The sequence below is a fragment of the Salvelinus fontinalis genome, chromosome 5 (assembly GCF_029448725.1).
Source record: "Salvelinus fontinalis isolate EN_2023a chromosome 5, ASM2944872v1, whole genome shotgun sequence".
Taxonomy (NCBI): domain Eukaryota; kingdom Metazoa; phylum Chordata; class Actinopteri; order Salmoniformes; family Salmonidae; genus Salvelinus; species Salvelinus fontinalis.
Window position 1 is genome coordinate 5750580 of NC_074669.1, and position 27746 is coordinate 5778325.

At 42.0% G+C, this 27746-nt stretch overlaps 1 protein-coding gene across 3 annotated transcripts; it reads right to left on the reverse strand.

Annotated features, from left to right (window-relative positions):
- Positions 1–5147: 5147 nt before the first annotated feature.
- On the reverse strand, positions 5148–27746 carry LOC129854961 (tripartite motif-containing protein 16-like). Of its 3 annotated transcripts, XM_055922173.1 has the most exons (7): positions 27105–27742; positions 26586–26681; positions 10630–10863; positions 10362–10521; positions 10180–10239; positions 9878–9948; positions 5148–5488 (listed from the first exon to the last, which is right to left on the reverse strand). In XM_055922173.1, exons 1-7 carry the CDS (start codon positions 27696–27698, stop codon positions 5387–5389), a joined length of 1317 nt encoding a protein of 438 aa, XP_055778148.1. In that variant the 5' UTR covers positions 27699–27742; the 3' UTR covers positions 5148–5386. The 3 variants fall into 3 exon arrangements, with proteins under 3 accessions (XP_055778148.1, XP_055778147.1, XP_055778146.1); XM_055922172.1 differs by lacking the exon at positions 5148–5488 and having other exon boundaries at positions 8168–9948; positions 10362–10452; positions 27105–27746; XM_055922171.1 differs by lacking the exon at positions 5148–5488 and having other exon boundaries at positions 8173–9948; positions 27105–27743.

Consider the following 27746-nt stretch of genomic DNA (forward strand, 5'->3'; position numbering starts at 1 on the left):
AAGGAATAAATCTAACACATGTGAGTTGTTGGAATATATAAAGAGTAAAAGTTTCTATGAAGTACATATTATAATTTTTTTAATGACCTTAATAATGCCTTATAATACACTTATGTGTTATAACACTGATTATGAGTGTCTATAATTATTCATAAGTGGTTGTAATGAGGGGGGACTTGATATTGGGGCGGCAGGGAGCCTAGTGGTTAGAGCGTTGGTTGCTAGATTGAATCCCCGATTTATGCAAGGTATAAATCTGTCGTTCTGCCCCTGAACAAGGCAGTTAACCCACTGTTCCTAGGCTGTCATTGTAAATGAAAATGTGTTCTTAACTGACTTAGTTAAATAAAGGTTAAATAAAAATGTAATAAAAATATTGATACAATGTACTGTAGTTGAAATGAATACTGTATGACTGATCATTGAGAACGAGGTAATACTATCTCTCTGTATTCAGAGTTTAAATCCCAGGAGACCTAAAGGAAGCCTTCAACACATGGCTTCATCCAGTCATAGTAAACAACCTGTCTGTCCGCCTGTCCGCCTGTCCGTCTGTCCGTCTGTCCGTCCGTCCGTCCGTCCGTCCGTCTGTAGATGCAGCCAACTTCTCAGCGGTGGTTGTTGTTGCTATCAGTGTTAAAAAAAAACGTACAACTCCATGCTCAATGCAAAAACAGGTTTTTGAAATGTTGGCAAAAATAAAAAATGTAAAAATACTGAACTATCACATTTACATAAGTATTCAGACTCTTTACTCAGTACTTTGTTGCATCACCTTCGGCAGTGATTACAACCTCGAGGCTTCCTGGGTATGACGCTACAAGCTTGGCACACCTGTATTTGGGAGTTTCTCCCATTCCTCTCTGCAGATCCTCTCATGTTCTGACATGCACTGTCAGCTGTGGGACCTTATATATATTTTTATTTTTTATTTATTTCACCTTTATTTAACCAGGTAAGCTAGTTGAGAACAAGTTCTCATTTACAACTGCGACCTGGCCAAGATAAAGCAAAGCAGTGCGACACAACAACACAGAGTTACACATGGAATAAACAAGCGTACAGTCAAATAACACAATAGAAAAAAGAAAGTCTATATACAGTGTGTGCAAATGGCGGTAAGGCAATAAATAGGCCATAGTAGCGAAGTAATTACAATTTAGCAAATTAACACTGGAGTGGTAGATGAGCAGATGATTATGTGCAAATAGAAATACTGGTGTGCAAAAGTGCAGAAATATAGCGAGGGTGTGTGCCTTTTCAAATCATGTCCAATCAATTGAATTTACCACAGGTGGACTCCAATCAAGTTGTAGAAACATCTCGAGGATGATCAATGTAGACAGGATGCATCGGAGCTAAATTTCGAGTCTCATAGGAAAGGGTCTGAAAATAAGGTATCTGTTTTTTATTTTCATACATTGCAAAAAATTCTAAAAACTGGTTTTTGCTTTGTCATTATGGGATAATGTGTGTAGATTGATGAGGGAAATTATTTATTTAATCTATTTTAGAATGGATATAAGGCTGTAACATAACAAAATGTGGAAAAAGGGAAGGGGTCTGAATACTTTCTGAATGCTCTGTATGTATGTTAATAGAATGTGTTCTCCCCAATAGTAAAGTTTGTCCAACATGTTTTTCTCCATTTCTCTAAATACCATCTTATTAGATGGTGCCATTTCCCCCATTAGTTTGGGATTGAGACCTGCAGTCATCTTGATTTCAGACCACTTTGGAGAAGTGTTCCACAGGCAGTAAATCTATTGTAGAATAAATGGAACCTGGATCCATTTCATTCTATTAACATGGTTTATGTGTTATAGCAGTAATGGGGTTAAACTGATATTAAAATGACAACTCCATCGGTGGTACCAGGTCAGGGGAGTTCATCTCTGCTCCCAGCATCCCTGGGACAGTACTGATCAACATAGCTGACCTGATGCAGAGGTGGACCAGTGATGTTTTCCTCTCAGCGGTGAGACCTGCCCTTCCATTTGAAACACCTTCACCTTTACCTGAAGCTGTAGACCACACTATCTACCTAGAGAGTTTTCATCTGTATTTTTCGAGCTGTCTACATACCACCACAGATGCTGGCACTAAAACCGCACTCAATGAGCTGTATACCTCCATAAGCAAACAAGATAATGCTCATCCAGAAGCAGTGCTCCTAGTGGCCAGGGATTTTAATGCAGGGAAACTTAAATCCCTTTTCTGAAACTCTAGACCACCTTTACTCCATGCACAGATGGTACAATGCTCTTCTACCCCCAAGCCATAAGACTCCTGAACATCTAGTCAAATGGCTACCCAGACTATTAGCATTGACCCCCCCCCTCTCTTTTACGCCGCTGCTACTCTGTTATTATTTATGCATAGTCTCTTTAAATCTACCTACCTGTACATATTACCTCAATTACCTCGACTAACCGGTGCCCCCGCACATTGACTCTGTACCGGTACCCCCTGTATAAAGTCTCCACATTGACTCTGTACCGGTACCACCCTGTCTATATTCTCCACATTGACTCTGTATCGGTAACCCCTGTATATAGCCTCCACATTGACTCTGTACCGGTACCACCATGTATATAGTCTCCACATTGACTCTGTACCGGTAACACCCTGTATATAGCCTCCACATTGACTCTGTACCATAACACCCTATATATAGCCTCCACATTGACTCTGTACTGGTACCCACCTGTATATAGCCTCCACATTGACTCTGTACCGTAACACCCTGTATATAGCCTCCACATTGACTCTGTACTGGTACCCACCTGTATATAGCCTCCACATTGACTCTGTACCGTAACACCCTGTATATAGCCTCCACATTGACTCTGTACCGGTAACCCCTGTATATAGCCTCCACATTGACTCTGTACTGGTACCCACCTGTATATAGCCTCCACATTGACTCTGTACCGTAACACCCTGTATATAGCCTCCACATTGACTCTGTACCGTAACACCCTGTATATAGCCTCCACATTGACTCTGTACCGGTAACCCCTGTATATAGCCTCCACATTGACTCTGTACTGGTACCCACCTGTATATAGCCTCCACATTGACTCTGTACCGGTAACACCTGTATATAGTCTCCACATTGACTCTGTACTGGTACCCACCTGTATATAGTCTCCACATTGACTCTGTACCGTAACACCCTGTATATAGCCTCCACATTGACTCTGTACTGGTACCCACCTGTATATAGTCTCCACATTGACTCTGTACCGGTACCCCCTGTATATAGTCTCCACATTGACTCTGTACCGGTAACCCCTGTATATAGCCTCCACATTGACTCTGTACTGGTACCCACCTGTATATAGCCTCCACATTGACTCTGTACTGGTACCCACCTGTATATAGTCTCCACATTGACTCTGTACTGGTACCCCCTGTATATAGTCTCCACATTGACTCTGTACTGGTACCCACCTGTATATAGCCTCCACATTGACTCTGTACTGGTACCCACCTTTATATAGTCTCCACATTGACTCTGTACTGGTACCCACCTGTATATAGCCTCCACATTGACTCTGTACCGTAACACCCTGTATATAGCCTCCACATTGACTCTGTACTGGTACCCACCTGTATATAGCCTCCACATTGACTCTGTACCGTAACACCCTGTATATAGCCTCCACATTGACTCTGTACCGGTAACCCCTGTATATAGCCTCCACATTGACTCTGTACTGGTACCCACCTGTATATAGTCTCCACATTGACTCTGTACCGGTAACCCCTGTATGTAGTCTCCACATTGACTCTGTACTGGTACCCACCTGTATATAGCCTCCACATTGACTCTGTACCGGTACCCACCTGTATATAGCCTCCACATTGACTCTGTACCGGTAACCCCTGTATATAGTCTCCACATTGACTCTGTACCGTAACACCCTGTATATAGCCTCCACACTGACTCTGTACCGGTAACCCCTGTATATAGTCTCCACATTGACTCTGTACCGGTAACCCCTGTATATAGTCTCCACATTGACTCTGTACTGGTACCCACCTGTATATAGCCTCCACATTGACTCTGTACCGGTAACACCTGTATATAGTCTCCACATTGACTCTGTACCGGTAACCCCTGTATGTAGTCTCCACATTGACTCTGTACTGGTACCCACCTGTATATAGCCTCCACATTGACTCTGTACCGTAACACCCTGTATATAGCCTCCACATTGACTCTGTACCGGTACCCACCTGTATATAGCCTCCACATTGACTCTGTACCGGTAACCCCTGTATATAGTCTCCACATTGACTCTGTACCGTAACACCCTGTATATAGCCTCCACACTGACTCTGTACCGGTAACCCCTGTATATAGTCTCCACATTGACTCTGTACCGGTAACCCCTGTATATAGCCTCCACATTGACTCTGTACTGGTACCCACCTGTATATAGTCTCCACATTGACTCTGTACCGGTAACCCCTGTATATAGTCTCCACATTGACTCTGTACCGGTACCCCATGTATATAGCCTCCACATTGACTCTGTACCGTAATACCCTGTATATAGTCTCCACATTGACTCTGTACCGGTAACCCCTGTATATAGTCTCCACATTGACTCTGTACCGGTACCCCATGTATATAGCCTCCACATTGACTCTGTACCGTAATACCCTGTATATAGCCTCCACATTGACTCTGTACCGGTAACCCCTGTATATAGCCTCCACATTGACTCTGTACCGGTAACCCCTGTATATAGTCTCGCTGTTGTTATTTTACTGCTGGTCTTTATTTATTTCACTTTACTTCTAATTAGTATTTTTTTAACTGCATTGTTGGTTAGGGTCTCGTAATTAAGCATTTCACTGTAAGGTCCTGTTGTGTTCGGCGCATGTGACTAATACAATTTGATTTGATAAGAACATACAAGATGTTACAGGCTTTTTGCATTTAGAAACAGACCTGCGTTCAAATACTATTTAAAATAATGTTGAAAACTTAATAAGCAGGGCTTGATTGAGTTTGTTGTAATGGAACCAAAAGAAAAGTCCTAAAAGTACAAACAAACCCAACCCACCTGGAAGACTAAAGGAAATGCTCAAAGTATTTATTAGACTTCAAATATACTGACCAAAAACATAAACGCAACATGGAACAATTTCAACGATTTTACTGAGTTACAGTTCATATAAGGAAATTAGTCCATTTAAATAAATAAATTTGGCCCTAATCTATGGATTTCACATGCCTGGGCAGGAGTACAGCCATGGGTGGGCCTGGGAGGCTATAAGCCCACCCACTGAGGAGCCAGGCCGAGTCAATCAGATTGTGTTTTTCCCCCACAATAATCCTCAATTTCATCAGCTGTCCGGGTGGCTGGTCTCAGATGATCCTGCAGGTGAAGAAGCCGGATGTGGAGGTCCTGGGCTGGGTGGTTACATGTGTCTGCGGATGTGAGGCCGATTGGACGTACTGCCAAATTCTCTAAAACAACATTGAAGGCAGATTATGGTAGAGAAATTACCTTAAAATCTCTGGGAACAGCTCTGGTGGACATTCCTGCAGTCAGCATGCCAATTGCACACTCCCTTAAAACTTGAGACATCTGTGGCATTGTGTTTTAATTTTTTGAAATTTTATTTAACCTTTATTTAACTAGGCAAGTCAGTTAAGAACAAATTCTTATTTTCAATGACGGCCTAGGAACAGTGGGTTAACTGCCTTGTTCAGGGGCAGAACGACAGATGTTTACCTTGTCACTTTGGGGATTCAATCTTGCAACCTTTTGGATACTAGTCCAACGCTCTAACCACTAGGCCTTTTATTGTTCCCAGGACAAGGTGCACCTGTGTAGTGATCATTCTGTTTAATCAGCTTCTTGATATGCCACACCTGTAAGGTGCATGGATTATTTTAGCAAGGGAGAAATGTTTACTAACAGGGATGTAAACAAATTTGTTCACACAATTTGAGAGAAATAAGCTTTTTGTACGTATGCAAACATTTTGGGATCTTTCATTTCAGCTGAAACATGAAACATGAAACATGGGACCAACAGTTTACATGTTGCGTTTATATGTAGTATTTCAATCCAGGGTAAAGTTCATTAGGGCACGCTTGTAGCAACAGCTTTTGCAACAGAAGCATACTTTTATTTTAAGTCCAGTTAGTCCCGCCCTGTTTCAGTTAACTTTCTTTAGTTTGTTGCCTAGTGAATACGACTCATGTATCTGTGGAAATAAACTTAAATTCGCTTTTGATTTTTGCATCTCGTTCCCTTTCAGGTCCATAGGGTTTAACTGCCCCCTGCTGGAGACTGGAGCACACTGCAGTCCCTGGCTTTCTTTGTGCAGCTGAACAACGAGGCCCTCTTCACCTGTTGTGATGGGTCCAACAAATATCCCCGGTGAAGGTAGGGTCATTTCTCATCCAGCTTCAATGACTCTTATGGGAGGAAGTGAGCATTTCCCATGTTTAGCTATTGAATGAACTGTACATTTTAATACAGGTTTACTATAATACAATAATAATTATTTGAATATAATTATTTTCTAAACTTCAGTTATGTTAAAAGAAAAAGAATAAGTCAGTAATGAGGGAATAAATAACTCCAGTACAACCATTACCTCTCTCCTCTTTCACATCCCTCTATCATCACTCCATGGGGGAGTACAACCATTACCTCTCTCCTCTTACACATCCCTCTATCATCACTCCATGGGGGAGTACAACCATTACCTCTCTCCTCTTTCACATCCCTCTATCATCACTCCATGGGGGAGTACAACCATTACCTCTCTCCTCTTTCACATCCCTCTATCATCACTCCATGGAGGAGTACAACCATTACCTCTCTCCTCTTTCACATCCCTCTATCATCACTCCATGGGGGCGTACAACCATTACCTCTCTCCTCTTTCACATCCCTCTATCATCACTCCATGGGGGCGTCCCAATAATCTCTCCTTCCTCCTGAAGTGTAGCATTCCTTCACTACTCCTCACAAATGTAAAAGCATTGGATTGGTGTTGACATGGGGTAGAGGGAGTTTACAAATACCAGTCATTTCCTTATAAATCCATGAAGGGAAGTGGACAAGTTCACACTTGGAGAAATAATTGGGACACACCCAATGTGTTCTGATAACTACAGGAATTAAACCATATTGAGGTTGTCTGCTTTCTATACAGTTTAGAGAGAGAGAGAATCATATAATCCTGTGGAGATAAAGGAATATGTGACCAGAAACCCTCCAGGTACAGATACTGTATGTAGAACCATAGTAAAGTCCAGTATGGACTATCAATACAGATACTGTATGTAGAACCATAGTAAAGCCCAGTATGGACTATCAATACAGATACTGTATGTAGAACCACAGTAAAGCCCAGTATGGACTATCAATACAGATACTGTATGTAGAACCATAGTAAAGCCCAGTATGGACTATCAATACAGATACTGTATGTAGAACCATAGTAAAGACCAGTATGGACTATCAATACAGATACTGTATGTAGAACCATAGTAAAGACCTGTATGGACTATCAATACAGGTACTGTATGTAGAACCATAGTAAAGCCCAGTATGGACTATCAATACAGATACTGTATGTAGAACCATAGTAAAGCCCAGTATGGACTATCAATACAGGTACTGTATGTAGAACCATAGTAAAGCCCAGTATGGACTATCAATACAGGTACTGTATGTAGAACCATAGTAAAGCCCAGTATGGACTATCAATACAGATACTGTATGCAGAACCATAGTAAAGCCCAGTATGGACTATCAGTACAGATACTATATGCAGTAAAGTCATAGTAGTAAAGTAGTAAAGTCCATAGTAAAGTCCAGTATGGACTATCAATACAGATACTGTATGTAGAACCATAGTAAAGTCCAGTATGGACTATCAATACAAAGTGACCATTTAGAATGAGGCCCAGTTCAATGAGAGGAAGTCTTAACAGAACTGGGGGATGACAGACATGAAGTGGGAGAGTGGAGATCTACAATTTCCACCACCTGCTGGACAGGTTTAATGTTGCTTGACTGAGCAGTATGGGAGAATGAAAGATGCCAAATTTAGGGCCGGTTTCCTGGACATCTATATTGAACATGCTTTTTAGTCCAGGACTAGGATTAATCTGTGTCCGTCCCATATAGTTTAGTTAGTTAGTAAGTGATACTACCTGTTCAATGCCAATGAGGAGAATTACATAGAGACAGAGAACCAATTGAGAAAACATATCAATGGTTCTGAAAGCCAACCAATATACATCAACACCATACATCATGATTCATGGAAATGTACAAGATTAAAACAACTCAGCTATAGACTACACCAGCATGACTAGTATCTATGTGGACCCTACTACAGTTTAACCAGCTCAGCTATAGACTACACCAGCATGACTAGTATCTATGTGGACCCTACTACAGTTTAACCAGCTCAGCTATAGACTACACCAGCATGACTAGTATCTATGTGGACCCTACTACAGTTTAACCAGCTCAGGTATAGACGACACCAGCATGACTAGTATCTATGTGGACCCTACTACAGTTTAACCAGCTCAGCTATAGACTACACCAGCATGACTAGTATCTATGTGGACCCTACTACAGTTTAACCAGCTCAGCTATAGACTACACCAGCATGACTAGTATCTGTGTGGACCCTACTACAGTTTAACCAGCTCAGCTATAGACTACACCAGCATGACTAGTATCTATGTGGACCCTACTACAGTTTAACCAGCTCAGCTATAGACTACACCAGCATGACTAGTATCTATGTGGACCCTACTACAGTTTAACCAGCTCAGCTATAGACTACACCAGCATGACTAGTATCTATGTGGACCCTACTACAGTTTAACCAGCTCAGCTATAGACTACACCAGCATGACTAGTATCTATGTGAACCCTACTACAGTTTAACCAGCTCAGCTATAGACTACACCAGCATGACTAGTATCTATGTGGACCCTACTACAGTTTAACCAGCTCAGCTATAGACTACACCAGCATGACTAGTATCTATGTGGACCCTACTACAGTTTAACCAGCTCAGCTATAGACTACACCAGCATGACTAGTATCTATGTGGACCCTACTACAGTTTAACCAGCTCAGCTATAGACTACACCAGCATGACTAGTATCTATGCGGACCCTACTACAGTTTAACCAGCTCAGCTATAGACTACACCAGCATGACTAGTATCTATGTGAACCCTACTACAGTTTAACCAGCTCAGCTATAGACTACACCAGCATGACTAGTATCTATGTGGACCCTACTACAGTTTAACCAGCTCAGCTATAGACTACACCAGCATGACTAGTATCTATGTGGACCCTACTACAGTTTAACCAGCTCAGCTATAGACTACACCAGCATGACTAGTATCTATGTGAACCCTACTACAGTTTAACCAGCTCAGCAGTACCAGAGAAACAAAACCCAGGATAGAGGGGTTGAGTGAATGTGGTCTGGACTCTGTGGAGGAGGGTCATTGTCTCAGAGACACTGTAGAAGGACAGAGTACCTGCCTTGTGATCCAGGTACACTCCTACTCTGGAGGACTGAGGGCCTGATACTTTAGTCACAACATTATTGTGTCTGACACAATAACCACCACTATAGCACTGTAAACTCCAGGACTTGTCATTGTGTCCAAATCTATTACATGTCCCTGTTCTGCTGATGTCTTTATATGAAACTGCTGTAAAAACATACTCCCCACTCCACTCCACCTCCCAGTAACAGCGTCCAGACAGACCCTCTCTACATAGAACCTGACAGTGGTTTGTGAATCTGTCTTGATGGTCAGGATATGTTTGGTCTTGGCTTGTATAGGTCACCTTTCTGTTCCCTTCAGACAGAGAGAGGAGTGTGTTCACTGTGTTTGAGTCCAGTGTGAGCTGACAGGAATCTGGGAGAAGAGCAGAGCAGAGACCAATGATTGGAGTTAGAACAATAAGTTAAGTCAGATACTGTATCTACCCTGTCTTTGATTAGAGCAGAGATCAAATCAGAGAAATATGAGGAGTCAGATAGATACCCAGTCTTTGATTCAATCTACTATTGCTATATATTTCGAGAGGGATTGTTAGGAGTGTCAGTAAAAAGAGACTGTTAGTTACTTCACAATAAAGAGACTCACATTGTAACAACTGTTCTCTGGTCTTGGGCTCTGGAGGCAGTACAACATCCACTATATTCACTACAGACACACAGACACATTGACAGAGAGAGGGAATGTTATCATCATACCATATTCCACATGTATATGACTAGTAGGGAACTTTCAATGGTCTAAAGTAGATGTTATTATTTTCAACATACCTGTAGTGGAGATCTTGGTCCATTCTCCTTTAAGGAAGTCTTCTAGTTTCTCTCTCAGTTCAGACACAGTCTTACTCACATCTCCAAAGTACTGAAGAGGATGGACAACGATGCTGGGTAAGTCTGAAGATACACTGATACTGGAGAGAGACTGATAACTCTGGAGAGAGAGAGAGAGAGACAGAGAGAGAGAGAGACAAAGAGAGAACAGAACCAAATGATTGAGAGTTCTAATTTCATATCACATGTAGCAAGGCAGTTTAGTTACCTGGAGGAAATGGATGTGATCCTCTGTGTGTGAGAGCTGCTCCAGCTCAGTGCTTCTCTTCCTCAGCTCAGCTATCTCCTTCTCCAGTTGCTCCAGGAGTCCTTCAGCTTGACTCACTTGAGCCTTCTCTTGGGCTCTGATCAGCTCCTTCACCTCAGAGCTCCTTCTCTCAATGGTGCGGATCAGCTCAGTAAAGATCTGATCACTATCCTCCACTGCTGACTGTGCAGAGCGCTGTTAAGAGAGAGAGAGAAAGAGAGGAGAGATGTTGAGAGTGAGTGTGAGAGAGAGACAGAGAGAAAACACTCCGAAATTTCTAAAACTGTTTGAATGATGTCTGTGAGTATAACATAACTCATATGTCAGGCAAAAACCTGAGAAAAAATCCAACTAGGATGTGGGAAATCTGAGGTTGGTCGATTTTCAACTCAGCTCCTATTGATGATACAGTGGGATATTGATAATGTTGCACTTCCTAAGGCTTCCATTAGATGTCAACAGTCTTAAGAACCTTGTCTGATGCTTCTACTGTGAAGTGGGGGCGAATGAGAGGGGATTGAGTAAAGTCTATTATGAGCTGAACATGCTCTGACCATGCGCGTTCACGTGAGAGCGTGCTCTGTTCCATCGCACTACTGAAGACAAAGGAATTCTCCGGTTGGAACATTCACTTACCTTTCACTTACCTTATTGAATAATTATGTTAAAAACATCCTAAAGATTGATTCAATACTTCGTTTGTCATGTTTTTACGGACTGTATTATAACTTTTTTAACTTTTCGTCCGTACTTTCTGCTGGACTTGCCCGCGCGTCGTGAGTTTGGAAAGTGTAATGAACGCTAGAACAACAAGGAGGAATTTGGAGATAAATGATGGACATTATCGAACAAAACAAACATTTATTGTGGAACTGGGATTCCTGGCAGTGCATTCTGATGAAGATCATCAAAGGTAAGTGAATGTTTATAATGTTATTTCTGACTTCTGTTGACTGCACAATATGACGGATATATTTGTGTCTTGATTGGGCTCTGAGCGACGACTCAGATTATTGCATGGTTTGCTTTTTCCGTAAAGCTTTTTTAAAATCTGACACAGCGTTTGCATTAAGGAGAGGTGCATCTAAAATTCCATGCATAACAGTTGTATCTTTTAGCAATGTTTATTATGAGTATTCCTGTAAATTGATGGCTGTGTTATTCTGTGAATAGGCACTCACCTAACATAATCGTTTGGTTATGGCGCCCTGCAGTTTCACTGGCTGTTGAAGAGGTGGGACGCTACCGTCTCACGTACCCTAGAGAGGTTAATGAGCCATCCTCATTACACTAACACCCCCCCCTCCTAAAACACATTGCGTGCCCCCACAACCTCCACACAATCACATTATACAGTTCCCAACACCACAGTACAATACACCATCCAGCATCACATTCCAACCGTACATCCAACCCCTCCTCTCCAGCTGTACAGACAGCCCCCTGAGCCCCCATACCTCCTGAAACATCTCCACACTGTTGATCATTTTGTAAAACTCAAACTCAACCCTAAGGCGTCAACAGTAACGGCATTGCCCTGGCAACACAGACAAAACATGATGAACAGTCTGTCATTGCAGAAAACGGACACCCCTCCCCAACTCCCAGGTCATCCTGAGCCAACCAGCTATTGGTGTCCAGGGCTCCATGTAATACCCTCCACTGGACGACCCCTGACCTTTCCAGTACTGGGAGCTTATAGAGCACCCTCCACCTATACCCTGCCATGCTCTCAGACCCCACAACCCCCTGCCACTGATGCCCCTTCACTCCCACTAGGCCCACCTCCGTACGGTACAGTAGCCTCTGTGCTGCTTTGAGTCAGAACGCTGCCACCCTGCTCTCCAGGTCCACCAAACCTGAGTGATCAGTGGGTTGTGGAAGATGGTCTCCTCCCATACCCACGACCCAGGCACCACACCCCCCTCTCGTGTGGGTCTCAGCAGCTGCCAGGCCCTCAGTACTGCAGTATAGAAATCATAGACCCCTGCTGTATTGAGTCTCTCCGGCCGGTTGATGAGGAGCTGCTGATCCAGCCACAAACCCAATTCCATTTTCCCTAAATGGCACCAAAAAATGTCTAGCTTTTTATTTTACCACAAAAAATATATATATTTCAACTACCAGCAATTGGTAACAGCATTGTACGCTGCTCAAACTTACATCATTAGAAATAATAGGTTATCCTGATTAAAATGGTGTAGAACTTCAAACCATTAAAATAAATAGATCTATTAGAGATAATTGGAGAAATAGACAGACATGTCCCTATTTCCCCAAAACAACAGCAGTCTGAAAGTTATAACAGCAGTCTTTTATTTAACCAGCTTACCATTTATCTACTACCATTTGACTTTTATGTTTAACATTTAGTAGTTTGTAATCTAGCGGTTAAGAGCGTTAGGCAGTAACAGAAACAGGTTCACCTAGTCGAATCTCCGAGCCGACTAGGTGAAAAATCTGTAATTCGCCTTTTTGGTCACTTAACCCTAGTGGCTCTGGATAAGAGTGTCTGCTAAATGACTCACGGAAAATAAACTAGGCCTCTGTGAAAGGGCAGCAGGTAGCCTAGTGGTTAAGAGTGTTGGGTAGTAACAGTAACAGGTTCACCTAGTCGAATCCCCGAGCCGACTAGGTGAAAAATCTGTAAATCACCTTTTTTTAGGCAGATTTAGGCTCTTAACCCTAGTGGCTCTGGATACGAGTGTCTGCTAAATGACTCACATGTAAACACAAAGGCTCATTTGAGAGCAACCAGATATATATTAAAAAAGCTCATTTTCAGTGTCTGTGTCCAGTGTCTGTGTTTATATGTTAAGAGGGTGTTACTTTGTATATAATTAACTAAATGTTTGGCGTTTTTGGTTCATGTCAGTGTCATTATGCTATAAATTGTTATTTTAATGGTTGTTAGTGATAAAATGAACTAGAACATTTTATATTTTGTAATTCTGAGTAATTACTAATTTAGTAAGTATATACACTTTATTCAGTACTGCTGCAGTTGCTAAATAATTCCAATAGATGGCAGCATAAGACAGTTAAGATTAGTTTAGGTCAAGTACAAGTAACCAACTCAACAAGCCCCGCCAAAAGCTTGTTCCGTCAGCGGCAGCGACCACTCTGCCTTCTCCCACAAGAGAGGGGCATGTTGAGGTAAATCTACTAACCGTGAGGGTTGCATGATGTCATTTATTGTCGGGCTGGAAGATGCATCATCTTTTCTATTCAGGGGCTGTTTACTCCCATTATGACATATTAACATGATGTCATAATGCATGTTTACTAGGGTTGAGGTTAACACATCTGACTAGTGATTATTTGACTGGGGTTCAATACCTGCTATAGTTAATATTGTTTTGTTCTCCCAAAAGCAACACAGGACTAGTACGAGATATATAGCTAACTGTAAACTAATGAGTGAACATTTTAGAAAATCATGGGACATATAGTGTTTGGTTGCATGCTATTTTATGTGAATCATATTGCTGCTTATAGCCTATAACTGATGCTTTGTGGTCTTATGCTGCCATCTATTGGAAATATTTTGCAATTAAAAGTTATTAATTCATGTAAAGACATTGGTGATGCAGCTGAGAAATAAAGTGTATTTTTATTATTAATTTCTGAGATCAGTCTCAAACCTGTCCCACGCCAATTGCTGGACTTTCACATAGCGGTTACTAGGTCACCCAGATTAAACCACATTTAAAAAATAAAACAAATGAGTCTTGTTTATGAAGTGTTCTGCCTTGCAATAATAAATATAATAAAATAACAAAAAACGGTAGCGCTTGTCTGCCCAAAATCCCCACACTATCTGTGCTAACAAACCCTGTTTAACCTTGAATTTAGTTAAGAAACAAACACTTTCCTACGAAAAGAGACACCTATCCGAGAGCACACGAAATGAAAACCCCTTGCAAATTTACCAAAACGAACCAACTCTTTACGGATCTGTTCGTTCGTAATAAACGGAGGCAGATTTGACACCACTACTCTTGTCGAAATCTTCACCAACACACCCCTCACAAAAATCATACTGGTAACTAGCCGGGCAACAAGACTCACCTTGTTCATTCTGGATACAGAGTGTATATGTTCTGCTCCCACCTGTTCTCCCACAATGATCAAAAACTCCTCCACACCATTCTCCAGAACGGACTCGAAGAGACAGCGTTTCTTCTCCACTCGGTTGATGCCATCACGCCGCCCAAACAAACTACCCTACTCCCCCCTCAACTCTAACCGATAAACAGTGGAAACCAATAAATAAACCCTCCACCATGAGAAAATAAATAGGAAAATACGAAAAAAAGAACAGCAACCCTCCTCAGGAACCACAAAAACCCTCACATGACCAACTTCTTATTCTATGGCATAATGGCGGTTCGCAAACCAACATTAAATGTGCACATTTCTAAATTTATAAACATTTCTAAATATTTCTAAATCCTCCTACCTAACCTAGTACTTCTGGAAAATAAAAAGAGCCCTACTAACTTCTAATAGACCCTCCCACATCCCCAAAATCCCTTCCACCCCCCCAACCCCGTTCAACCTCAATGACCCTACACTTCAATATTTCCCTCTCTTCAACATCCTGTAGCGGTATTAATTAGAGAAAGGTAAAGAAGATTTTGTTCTTCAGGCGCCAGGCAGGTATTAACCCTGCCGAAAGAAAGAAATAATAGAACAGCGAGAGTACCACTACCAGACCCACACACATCAACAGAAGAGACTGCCTAGAGTGTAGCCTGTTGACCAGATAGCCAGCAGAGAGAAAAAAGAATACACACCCTATAGATCCCACATCACAGTACAGTCCTTCCACAATTCTTGGTAACCCCAACAAGCATACCTCATATAATAATAATAGCAGAGCAAATAAACAGCAACTTCATACAATAACAAATTAACCCAGTCATCACACAGAGGATTTGCAAGAGTTTGTATTCTCTGTTGTGAAGGAGTGCAGAGGGTATGAATGTGTGGTGTTCATATACACACTAGTCCAGCTCCAATGAAACGTCAATACATTTAGGAAAAGAGAGTCTGTTGCAGTGTAAAGCACTGGACCATAGCGGGAAGAGAAAGAGAGAAAGGGAACAAGAGAGGGCTTAGCTGTGGTCTTGAGGTTGCAGGTGTACGATCTGACGGTCCGATGGTGTGTTGGCTTGTAGATGAAAGCTTCGCAACAATGTTGTTACTAATCCCTTTGATCCATAACCGTCGCGGTCCCACATGAGAACAACCACGTCGTCGAGCGATCACACCGAGGATTGTTCCAAACACTGTACAACCACATACAAACAAACTCTGCAGCATAACACACACAACCAAAACTGTCGCGCCACAAAAGAGCTCCTCCCACCAAAGAGCTAAACGAGCTCTTTTTATATTCTCCTTCCTACTGCTCATGCGCTCTTAAAGTGGCAGCGCACGGTGAAGGCTCCGTGCAGGATTTCGCCACAATCCTTACAACAATATAACACATGCTCCACCGTTTCATCAACAAATACCCTCCAGACACAAACCATTCACATGCTGCCAACCAGATGTAATGACCAGTTCAATGTACAATGTCCTAAACACAATCGAGTAAACACCACCTCTTCCTTCCTAGTCTGACCTTTGAATCTTGGTCCACCAACCTTTCTTTGGAGGGCATATAAATGCTGGTCCTTGTGCTCAGAGTCCCATCTCTTCTGCCACACATCTATCAAAATGGCTCTAATCTCACATTTGGCCTCACCTCTACCCAGTGGAACATTAATATCAATTATATCTTGTTTTAAAGCTCTTTTAGCTAACTGGTCAACAATTTCATTCCCTTCCACACCTGAATGTGCTGGGACCCAGCAGAATCTCACTACTACACCCATTCTCTCAATTCTCCATAATAACATTAATGCCTCCAATAGTAGGTCACTCCTATTAGATTTACCAGATGATAAACTATTCAATACAGACAGAGAATCTGAGCATACTATAATTCTAACAGGTTGTACGTCCTCCACCTACTGGAGGACAACTATTATCACCAACAGTTCAACTGAGTATACTGACAGTTCATCTGTTCGTCTTCTACATATCTGCACATCAAATTCAGGAAGGCAAACGCCTGCTCCTGTGCTCCACTATCTGGGTCCTTGGATCCATCTGTGAAAAACAGTAAAAAAGCATAAAAACTTCTACCAATGTAATTGTCAACCAGATTCTCTTTATCACTGACTTCTGACCAATCTTTTCTTTTCTCTACCAAGGTTAGATGTACAACATGATCTGGGAGTAACCATGGAGGAACATCCCCAATCACCACAGAAGGGCCAACCTCCAACTCCCTCAAACCACTCTCATCAGCAAGCTTTCCAACTGTCCAACCAAAACCACAGCCTTGTCTACTAGTATATTCCCAACAGTCATCTAGAACAGTAGCAGTGGGATGCTCAACCTCACAGCCTTTCAACCCAATAAGCTAATGACAATTTATTACGCCGTATATCCAAAGGCATCTCACCTGCCTCCACTAGTAAGGCACATACAGATGTTGATTTAAATGCACCAATACATATCCTTAAAGCTAAATACTGGATTCTGTCCAGCTTCTGAAGACAAGTCTTTGCTGCTGTTCCATAATGTCACGCCCTGACCTTAGTTATCTTTGTTTTCTTTATTATTTTGGTTAGGTCAGGGTGTGACGAGGGTGGTATGGGTATTTTTGTCTTGTCTAGGGTTTTTTGTATATATATATATATATGGGGTTTTGGCATTGTCTAGGTAAATGTAGGTCTATGGTGGACTGAATTGGTTCCCAATCAGAGACAGCTGTTTATTGTTGCCTCTGATTGGGGATCCTATTTAGGTTGCCATTTTCCATTTTGGTTTTGTGGGTTATTGTCTATGTGATGTTGCATGTCTGCACTCGTGTCATATAGCGGTCACGTTCGTTTTGTTATTTTGTATAGTTTGTTCAGTATTCTTCTTTATTAAAAGGATTATAATCACGCTGCGCCTTGGTCTCTTCGTTATGACGGACGTGACACATAAACTATACACCCCTAATCAATTGTCGTCCTGATCAGAGCTCTATAAATATCCATCAACGATTGGCTGTCAGCACCCCATTCATAACCAGAGACCCACACAACCAACTACCACGGAAGTGATGGAATGAGAGAGAGAGAGAGACATCATTACAACACTGTACAAACCATAATATTATGTTTCTTCTTCTTTGGAGTTTAACGGTGGTTGGAATCCAATATGTTGCATTACCGCCCCCAACTGGACTATAATATAAATCTATTCACTTTGTGATACAAAATGGGAAAAGGGGAAATTATGATAATACTAAATAAAACCCTTCCAACTAACCTTACACTCATTGAAAACCCACTACCCCATTCCACTACTTTGACCCTATCTGCTCCTGCACCATGCCAACGACCTGGGAGGATGGGACACCACCATTCAACACACCCTGTAACTCTTCTGAAGTCAAATCTCATATGACCAAATACTTCTCTGCAGCTGCCACCACAACATCTATTTTCTGTGATTTAGGTTCCATTTCTGTGGTACAGTTGATAACCATTGCTATGAACGCTAAGAAGCCAACCTTACTGAAGCATATATCACTCGTTGGCCTATCCCTCTGTGCTGCACAGATCTACTACTCACAGGGATCATCTCAGGATCCATCACCCTTGACCCATCCTCCTCTACTTTCTTCACTGCCTCAGCATACGACATCTTCTGCACTACTCTGACTCTATCCACCTCAACCTGCCTCTCTCTCACCGGACACTTCTGATCCCCAGCAACATGGACACCCCTACAGTTGACACACAACTTTATCCACTGAAACTACACAATCCTCTATCCCATGACCTCCTGCACACTTCCCACATCTTGGAATCTCCCTCCTACAAACTGCTGCAACTTGACCATAAACGTTGCACCTGAAACAGCTCAGTGGATTCAACACAAAGACTCTAACAGGATAACTGATACATCCTAACATGACTTTGTCGGGTAAAGACTCAAAACTCAAAAGGACTGACAGTGACTCCTCTGTTTCACCACACTCACCACCCGGTCTGCGTCACACCAAACAGCAGGCATCACAAACACCAGGAGTCTTCAACTTCAATTGCTCCACCTCCACACTTAACTCTACCCCCAAAAACACTCCTTTCAATGGTGTCCTGTTCCTGAGAGCAAAGCAAGAAACAGATCTTGACCCAAGTTGCGTGACACGGAGCGCCCACTCCCTCTGGTCAGAAGAAACACAAACAAATATCACAAGTCCACTACAGGTTACCTAGGTTACCTTCACTGATTCAACTGCACCCAACTCCTTTCCCACCCACCCTGAAACCACTAATGGATCTGCCAAAAGGTATGGATCCACTTTCTCCAAAAATGTAACTCCTCCTGCATCAGATTCTTCTTTATCATGTCCATTGATGCCAGGCTCTGAACTCTTCTCCACACCTTCTACCTCACTTAACTCTCCCTTATTCATTTCCATTTCACCTCCAGAACTCGGTCTGGCTCACGGCTCACTCTGTTTGCACTTGAATTTTAACATTTGAAATGTCTCTATTCCTTTGAAACTTGAATTGAGAGAGAGAGAGAGAATAGTGAAGGTGTAAACTTGGCAGTAGGAAATCTTAACAGTATATTTGACCTCTCAGCTTCCCAATCAAATCTAAAAATCTCAAATAGAAAACCGAAGAAAATGAACAACAATGACAAATGGTTTGATAAAGAATGCAAAAATCTAAGAAATAAATTGAGAAACCTGTCCAACCAAAAACATAGAGACCCGGAAAACCTGAGTCTACGCCTTCACTATGGTGAATCACTAAAACAATACAGAAATACACTACGGAAAAAGAAGGAACAGCACGTCAGAAATCAGCTCAATGTAATTGAAGACTCCATAGACTCTAACCAATTCTGGGAAAATTGGAAAACACTAAACAAACAACAACAACACGAAGAATTATCTATCCAAAATGGAGATATGGGTAATGGGTGGGTAAACCACTTCTCCAATCTTTTTGGCTCTATAACAAAGAATAAAGAGCAAAAACATATACATGATCAAATACAAATCCTAGAATCAACTATTAAAGACTACCAGAACCCACTGGATTCTCCAATTACCTTGAATGAGTTACAGGACAAAATAAAAACCCTCCAACCCAAAAAGGCCTGTGGTGTTGATGGTATCCTTAATGAAATGATCAAATATACAGACAACAAATTCCAATTGGCTATACTAAAACTCTTTAACATTGTCCTTAGCTCTGGCATCTTCCCCAATATTTGGAACCAAGGACTGATCACCCCAATCCACAAAAGTGGCGACAAATTTGACCCCAATAACTACCGTGGAATATGCGTCAACAGTAACCTTGGGAAAATCCTCTGCATTATCATTAACAGCAGACTCGTACATTTCCTCAATGAAAACAATGTACTGAGCAAATGTCAAATTGGCTTTTTACCAAATTACCGTACAACAGACCATGTATTCACCCTACACACCCTAATTGACAACCAAACAAACCAAAACAAAGGCAAAGTCTTCTCATGCTTTGTTGATTTCAAAAAAAGCCTTCGACTCAATTTGGCATGAGGGTCTGCTATACAAATTGATGGAAAGTGGTGTTGGGGGTAAAACATACGACATTATAAAATCCATGTACACAAACAACAAGTGTGCGGTTAAAATTGGCAAAAAACACACACATTTCTTCACACAGGGTCGTGGGGTGAGACAGGGATGCAGCTTAAGCTTAATTTGTATTGTTTATTTCCCTTTTGTATAATATCTACCTCACCTGCTTTGGCAATGTTAACACATGTTTCCCATGCCAATAAAGCCCCTTGAATTTTTTTTTGAGAGAGAGAGAGAGAGAGAGAGAGAGAGAGAGAGAGAGGAGAGAGAGAGAGAGAGAGAGAGAGAGAGAGAGAGAGAGAGGAGAGAGAGAGAGAGAGAGAGAGAGAGAGAGAGAGAGAGAGAGAGAGAGAGAGAGAGAGAGAGAGAGAGAGAGAGAGAGAGAGAGAGAGAGAGAGAGAGAGAGAGAGGAGAGAGAGGAGAGAGAGAGAGAGAGAGAGAGAGAGAGAGAGAGAGAGAGAGAGAGAGAGAGTTTTTATAAAACCTTTATTTTCTACTCAATTGTTAACATCAATAATGACACACTGCCTTTTCAGAAATGAAACAATAAAAGTAATTCCTACACAAAATAAATATAAATACAAAAGAACATATACATTCAACTTATTTCCTCAACAAAAAATAATTTCCCCTCCTCTACAAAACAAAGCGCTCCTTCATATGTCCACTTCTCCTCAAACACAGGGAGATCTTTTACAGCTGAGAAGAACTCAAAATCCACTTTTATTCTTGCTTTCACTAATCCTTTAAAAACACATCTTATATCCTTCTCATATCCCGTGTCTATCTTATGTTTCCTACTCAAAAAAATTGACATCTTAGCTTGTCCCAAAATAAAATTTAACAGTTGACATTTTCTTTTCTGTTGCTTACTATATTGAAACCCCAAAATAAAAACATTGTTATTGAAAATCTCACCTACAGCTCTAAACAACGATTCCAGTATTTCCAATAGAGGTTTTATCCTCTCACACTCCATAAAACAATGAAAAATGGTTTCTCTTATATTACAAAAAAGACATCCATCTCTAACATCTGAGTTAATGATAGATACAAAAGCATTAACTGCAATAATGACATGTAAAACCCTCCATTGCATATCACCAGTACCCTTTTGTAACGGTGGTTTGTACAGTGCTCTCCATGCTGGCTTTACCTTGTCATCAATTCCCAATTTTACCCTCCATGGAGTGTCTTTTCTATCTTTCAATTTATCTTTATTTATCACCTTGACACACCCCCTATACAAGTCCTTCCCATTCACCTCATCCAAACCCACCTCCTCCAACCCTCTCAAATCCAACAATAAACCCTTTCTCTCTGACTCTGGGATATTTGGTGTAATCCCTAGTCTTGGAAATGAGACGTCTTCATCTTTTACCTTCTTCTCGTGGCTATTAAGCATTCCCCACTCTTCCTCTGACAGAGCCTTCCTGCAGCTTCCCAGCATTTGTTCGACAATCCTTTCCGACCTCACCCCCAAATGTTCAGCCAACCGTCTTCCCTCCATTAAGGCGGGCCCAGCCATTTCCATTAACTGTCTTAAGGTGATTATCTTTCCCTTCACCAAAATCTTAGAGAAATGTGGAACAGCTGCAGTTGTACAATCCAGTCTTGCCCCAAACACCAGAGGTTCCTCCAACAGCCAATGCACTGACTCCGCTGAAGTTCGTCTGGACACCTTCATTATGCTCCACACTCTGAGAAGACCTCTGTAAAACGGAGGTACTCCCTCCCTAGAAATCTGTCTACTATCAACCAGAAAAAAAGCCTTCTTTAATCCTAATCCTCCAACCCTCTGTAATACAAGACCTGCCACCCCTCTCCACACCACCTTTTCCGGTCCATAAAGCAGCCTTTGAATAAACTGAAACCGGAAAGCAGCAGCTCTACTAGCAAGATGTACAAGACCTTGTCCCCCCTCCTCTTTTGATAAATATAAAACACTTTGTGGAACCCAATGATATTTATCCCAAAAGAAATCCACAATAATTGCCTGTATCTTAGCCAGAAGGCCAGATGGTGGTTCTAAAACTGACAACCGATGCCACAATGCAGAAGCAATCACATTATTAACTATAATAGTGCGCCCCCTATATGACATACGAGATAATAACCACCGCCATCTCCTCATCCTCCCTTCCACCATTTCAACCACCCCACTCCAATTTTTTTCCATAGTCCACTCATCTCCTAGGTACACTCCAAGATACTTAAAACCTGCCTTACACCATTCTAGCCCCCCTGGTAAAGCCATGATCCCACCATCCCATTTTCCAATCTGTAAAGCACAACTCTTTTCCCAATTTACCTTTGCCGAGGATATTCCCCTAAAACGATCAACCATTATACTCAAACTATCCACCTCCGCTTGATTTTTCACTAAGACAACTACATCATCAGCATAGGCTGAGAGACGAATAGGAGGAATATCCTCTGAAAGGTACACCCCTTCAATGCGACTTCTAATGCTATTTAGTAGTGGCTCTATAGCAATGGCATACAACATCCCTGACAACGAACATCCCTGCCTAATACCTCTACACACTTTAAAAGGAGCACTCAAACCACCGTTAACTTTCAATACACTTTCAATGTCACCATATATCACCTTTATCATGGCAATAAAACCCGAGCTGAACCCAAACGCCTCAAGCGTGTGCCATAAATATTTATGTTCAACTCGGTCAAATGCCTTTTCCTGATCAATTGAAATTAGACCAGCATCCAACCCAATAGCCTTAGAGACGTCCAAAAAATCACGAATCAGAGAAATGTTATCCCCTATCTGCCTGCCAGGAACACAGTAGGACTGGTCCGTATGTATGATTTGCCCCATCACCTCCCTCAGCCTGTTGGACAAAGCCTTTGACAATATCTTATAATCAGTGCACAATAAAGCCACCGGCCTCCAGTTCTTCACCTCCCTTGGGTCACCCTTTTTGGGCAGTAGGGTGAGGACAGCCCTTCTGCAGCTCATTGGTAGTAACCCTCCGGTTAAACTATCATTAACCACTGCCAGCCAATCCTCTCCCAACATAGCCCAAAAAGACTTAAAAAAGTCAACGGGAAGCCCATCAATGCCTGGTGCCCTTCCATTTTCCATGCCTTTTAATGCAGTGTATAACTCCTGCAAAGACAATGGTTGCTCCAGCTCAACCTGCGCTTCTGCAGCCACCTTTGGGAGCCCATCAAAGAACTGTTGTGTCACTGTTTTATCCTCTTTGTACTCACACTTATAGAGCTCAGCATAGAACTCTCCTGCCCTCTTTCTAATTTCACTCGGGCTAGTGAGCCTCTTGTCCAACAGCTGATTTGAGACAATGAATAATTTTTCTTTGTCCATTCTTTTTCTCTAAACCAAAGAAAAACTTGGATGAGGCATCCATTTCAGATATTCCCTGAAACTTACTTCTCACCAATGCCCCCTGTGCTCTGATACCCAGCAGGTCTGCCAATGCAGCTTTTCTCCTCTTGAGGGCCTGAGTATGGCCTCGATCTCCTGTGGTCTCAACCAACGTCATGAGTTCCACTATTTCAAACTCTAAGGCTTTCATTGATCTGGTGATATCCTTGGTGACATTCCTTGTGTATTGATTACAGAATTGTTGAATCTGGATTTTCCCTATATCCCACCACTGTTGAATTGATACAAAACTAGCCTTTTTAGACCTCCACCTCTCCCAGAAAAAACAAAAACATTTCCTGAAGTGAGCATCACTCAATAAAGTTATATTAAAATGCCAATATGCACTTTTGGGTTTTACATCATTAATGAACACCACCTCTGTTATTAAACAATGATCAGAAAATCCCACTGGGGTTATCACACTTGATTTACAAACCTGAGATTGATGCTCAAAACAATAAAACCTATCTAACCTGGCCATAGAGATGGTGTTCTCTCTCACATGCGCCCATGTATACTGCCTTGTGCCTCCATTCTGACTCCGCCAAATATCACACAATTCATGTGTTACAATGAGGCGTTTTAAAAAAGTCCTTGAGGCTATATGAGGTTCTTGGTGATTTCTATCTAAATCGCTGACTGTGCAGTTGAAATCCCCAGCAATAAATAAATAATCCTCTTTATTACATTTCTCAATGGTATTTGATAATCTCTCTAAAAAACATACCCTCTCAACTGTCACCACTGGGGCATATACATTTATCAGACACATAGTGATGTTTTCATACCTTGCTCTGACTTTTAATAACCTCCCCTCAACTATCTCCTCAACCTCATAAGACAAAGGCAAAAACCCTTTTGAGAACAAGATAGCCACACCCCCACTTTTTGAGTTTTTATGACTACACACCACTGTCCCCCCCCACTCCTGTTGCCACATAACTTCATTTTCCAAATTACTATGCGTTTCTTGTAGAAAAGTTATGTCACTTCCCTTTCCACTAATTAACTCATACACCATGGCTCTTTTTTTACCATCTCTTCCCCCATTTACGTTTAAAGAAGAAATCTTAAAACTGCTCATGGATGAAATAAAAATACAGAAGATGATACAGCCACCCCATCTCTTTACAGAGTTAAAACTGAAACTAAACTCTTTCATTTTCTTTCGAATTTACATCACTTATCACTCTCGTGACCACTTTCTTGAGTCTAGCAATTTCAGGGCTTTTCAACCCTCCTCCTGTAATTTTTGACATCAGAAACTTTGCTGATTCAATAAACAATTCACTTTCAGGGAAAAAATCATTGACATTGTAATCCTGCATATATTTCTTCCCTTTTGTCACCTTCAGAAATTGACGTATCTTCTCAATTCCATATCTCCCTTCCACCCCATTTATCTCGCTATACTGTTGTGACGCGTCAGATGACTCACTCTCGCTGTCCTCCCCAGAAGAAAAATCCCCCATCTCTACCACTTGTTCATCTTCAACTGATTTATCACTCTCTACCTTTCTCTTAGAACTAGACCCTTCACCCCCCCTTACATTCTTCCTTTTACTCCTCGGTATTTTGAACACATCTGCTTCTTTTTCCATAATTTCGACCTCCTCTTGCCCTCCAATTTCATTCTCCAGCACCACCTCAGCGACTGCAGTCGCAATCTCACCACCTGTTTCCCCTCCCTCTTTTTTCTGATCTACCACAATTTCCACCTTATCCACAACGCCTTCTTCTCCTACTTTTCCAACCACATCTGCCCACCTTCTCCCTTCCCCTGCACCCTTAGCATTTTCATCCCTTCGCGGTGGTGCGTTATTTGCACCAGCACTATAACTACTACCGGTCTCAGCGCGCTCATTCTCGGGACAACTGCGCACCAAATGCCCCTCTCTTCCACAACCAAAACATTTCATTGATTCAGTCGAAGCGTAAAATACGTAATCAAATCCATCAATCTTAAAACTGAACGCTAAATTCAGTTCATCTACGTCCTTTTTTAATATCATGTGCACTTGCCTCCTATGAGACACGACATGTTTCAGCAACGGAGATTTGCATCCAAAAAGAACCTTCTTTATTGTAGATACGATTTGACCATGACGCGCTAACTCTCGCTGCAACACTTCATCTCTAACAAAAGGTGGCACGTTAGAAAGTATCACTTTTTTCGCCGGATTCATAAGCGGAAACACCTGCGTCTGTGTCTCCCGTAACACAACACCCGTCTCAACTATTTTATTCACCTTTTCAATAGAATCTAAGAAGATCACTACGGCGCTATTCATCCTTGAGGCTGATTTTATGCTATCATACCCAATGATAGCACCGACAGCAAGACTACATTCTTCTACTGAACACCCGGTCTCGGCTAGAATCTTCACGCCATGCCTCCTACTAAGTTTTTCAAACTCTACACATCCGCGAGTGGCCATTAGAAACCAGCCCCACCCGCTGGTTGTGCCCTCGCGAAAAAACCCACAAACAACCTCAAACGATCCCACCACCATTATACGTGCTTAATGATAGTTAACCAATATACCCTAAAAACAACTAAACTAATCACTATATATATATATACATACCAAAACCCAATAGAGTGAAAAGAATTTCCATTCGCTCTCACAAACACTCCTGCTTGAGGACTCACTCCCAGCATGCACTCCGAAGAGAGAGAGAGAGAGAGAGAGATCCAGACAGCCTGTTCCTAAGAGTGGGTAAGTGGGATTGGATAAGGGCCCCTCTACCTCTTTCTCACTGACTGGAGGAGAGAAGTGAAATGGTGTGTCTCCGCTGGTCAACAATACTCACCTTGAAAGACTCCACAGCCTGTTGGAGCTCCTTCAGCTCCTTCTCTCTCTCCTGGAATCTCTGCTGGACCTTCTGCTGACTCCTCCCCAGCTGCCTCTGTGGAGAATCACTCTTCAATGAGCTATAAAGCTGTAGTAGTCTAGTAGATATATAGTATAGTAATGTGACATAGGGCCCATAGAGAGGAAGGATTCAAATGTATCTGTGTGAAATTACATTATTATGTTGCCATGTGAATGATTATAGTTTTAACAGTACACAAATCAGGGAGCTGATTGGGTGTTTGATAATGAATCATAATATTGGTTGACATCAAGAGACTGAACTTTGGACTCATTAAAGGGCATTCAGAAGTGTTTAGAAAATGGTGAATCTGGGTTAACATATCTACAAACTCAAGGTTGTGTTCATATTTGTTCTGCTGAGGATGATGATCTCATATTCAAACAGCCTTAGTTCCTACTGTATCTTTAATTCTTTGTTTATCAGACAGTCACCAACAAGTTGTTCTGGTCTTACCTGTTTCTCAGTCCTCTCTGCTGCAGCTGACACTGTATCATGGCCTTTATGTTCATCCATTGTACACAGATAACAGATACATTGCTGATCGGTACGACAGAAAACCTCCAGCAGTTTGTCATGATGAGAGCAGATCTTCTCCTGTAGTTGTGTGGTGGCTTTGACCAGCTTGTGCTTCTTGTAAGCAAGAAATTCATAGTGAGGTTGGAGGTGAGTCTCACAGTCAGAGGCCAGACACGCCAGACAGGACATGAGGGCTTTCGGCTTTCTGGTCCCAGCGCAGAAATCACACGCCACATCTCCAGGTCCAGCATAGCACAGAGCAGGAGGGGGAGCAGCCTGGAGTCCTGTCTTCAGTTTCTCCACCAGCTCAGCCAACATGTTATTTTTCCTCAAATTAGGCCTTGGAGTGAAGGTCTCTCTGCACAGAGGACAGCTATAGACCCCGTTCAGAACATCCTGATCCCAGCAGTCCTCAATACAGATTCTACAGTAACTGTGTCCACAGGGAATAGCCACCGGCTCCTTCAGTAGATCCAGACAGACAGAACAACAGAACTGGTCCTGGTCCAGCAGAACTGCCTGCTGAGCCATTTGGACGGTTGTTCACTCTCACACAGACAGATGAGACAGAGACTCAGA

What these genes read in the sequence shown, in the direction of transcription:
- LOC129854961 (XM_055922171.1), bottom strand. Translation starts at nt 27,698, where the DNA reads ATGGCTCAGCAGGCAGTTCTGCTGGACCAGGACCAGTTCTGTTGTTCT. An exon ending in CAGAGAGGACTGAGAAACAG is followed by an intron (nt 26,682 to 27,104) that starts GTAAGACCAGAA and finishes GATTCTCCACAG; the next exon opens with AGGCAGCTGGGGAGGAGTCA. An exon ending in AGGCTGTGGAGTCTTTCAAG is followed by an intron (nt 10,864 to 26,585) that starts GTGAGTATTGTT and finishes CTCTCTTAACAG; the next exon opens with CGCTCTGCACAGTCAGCAGT.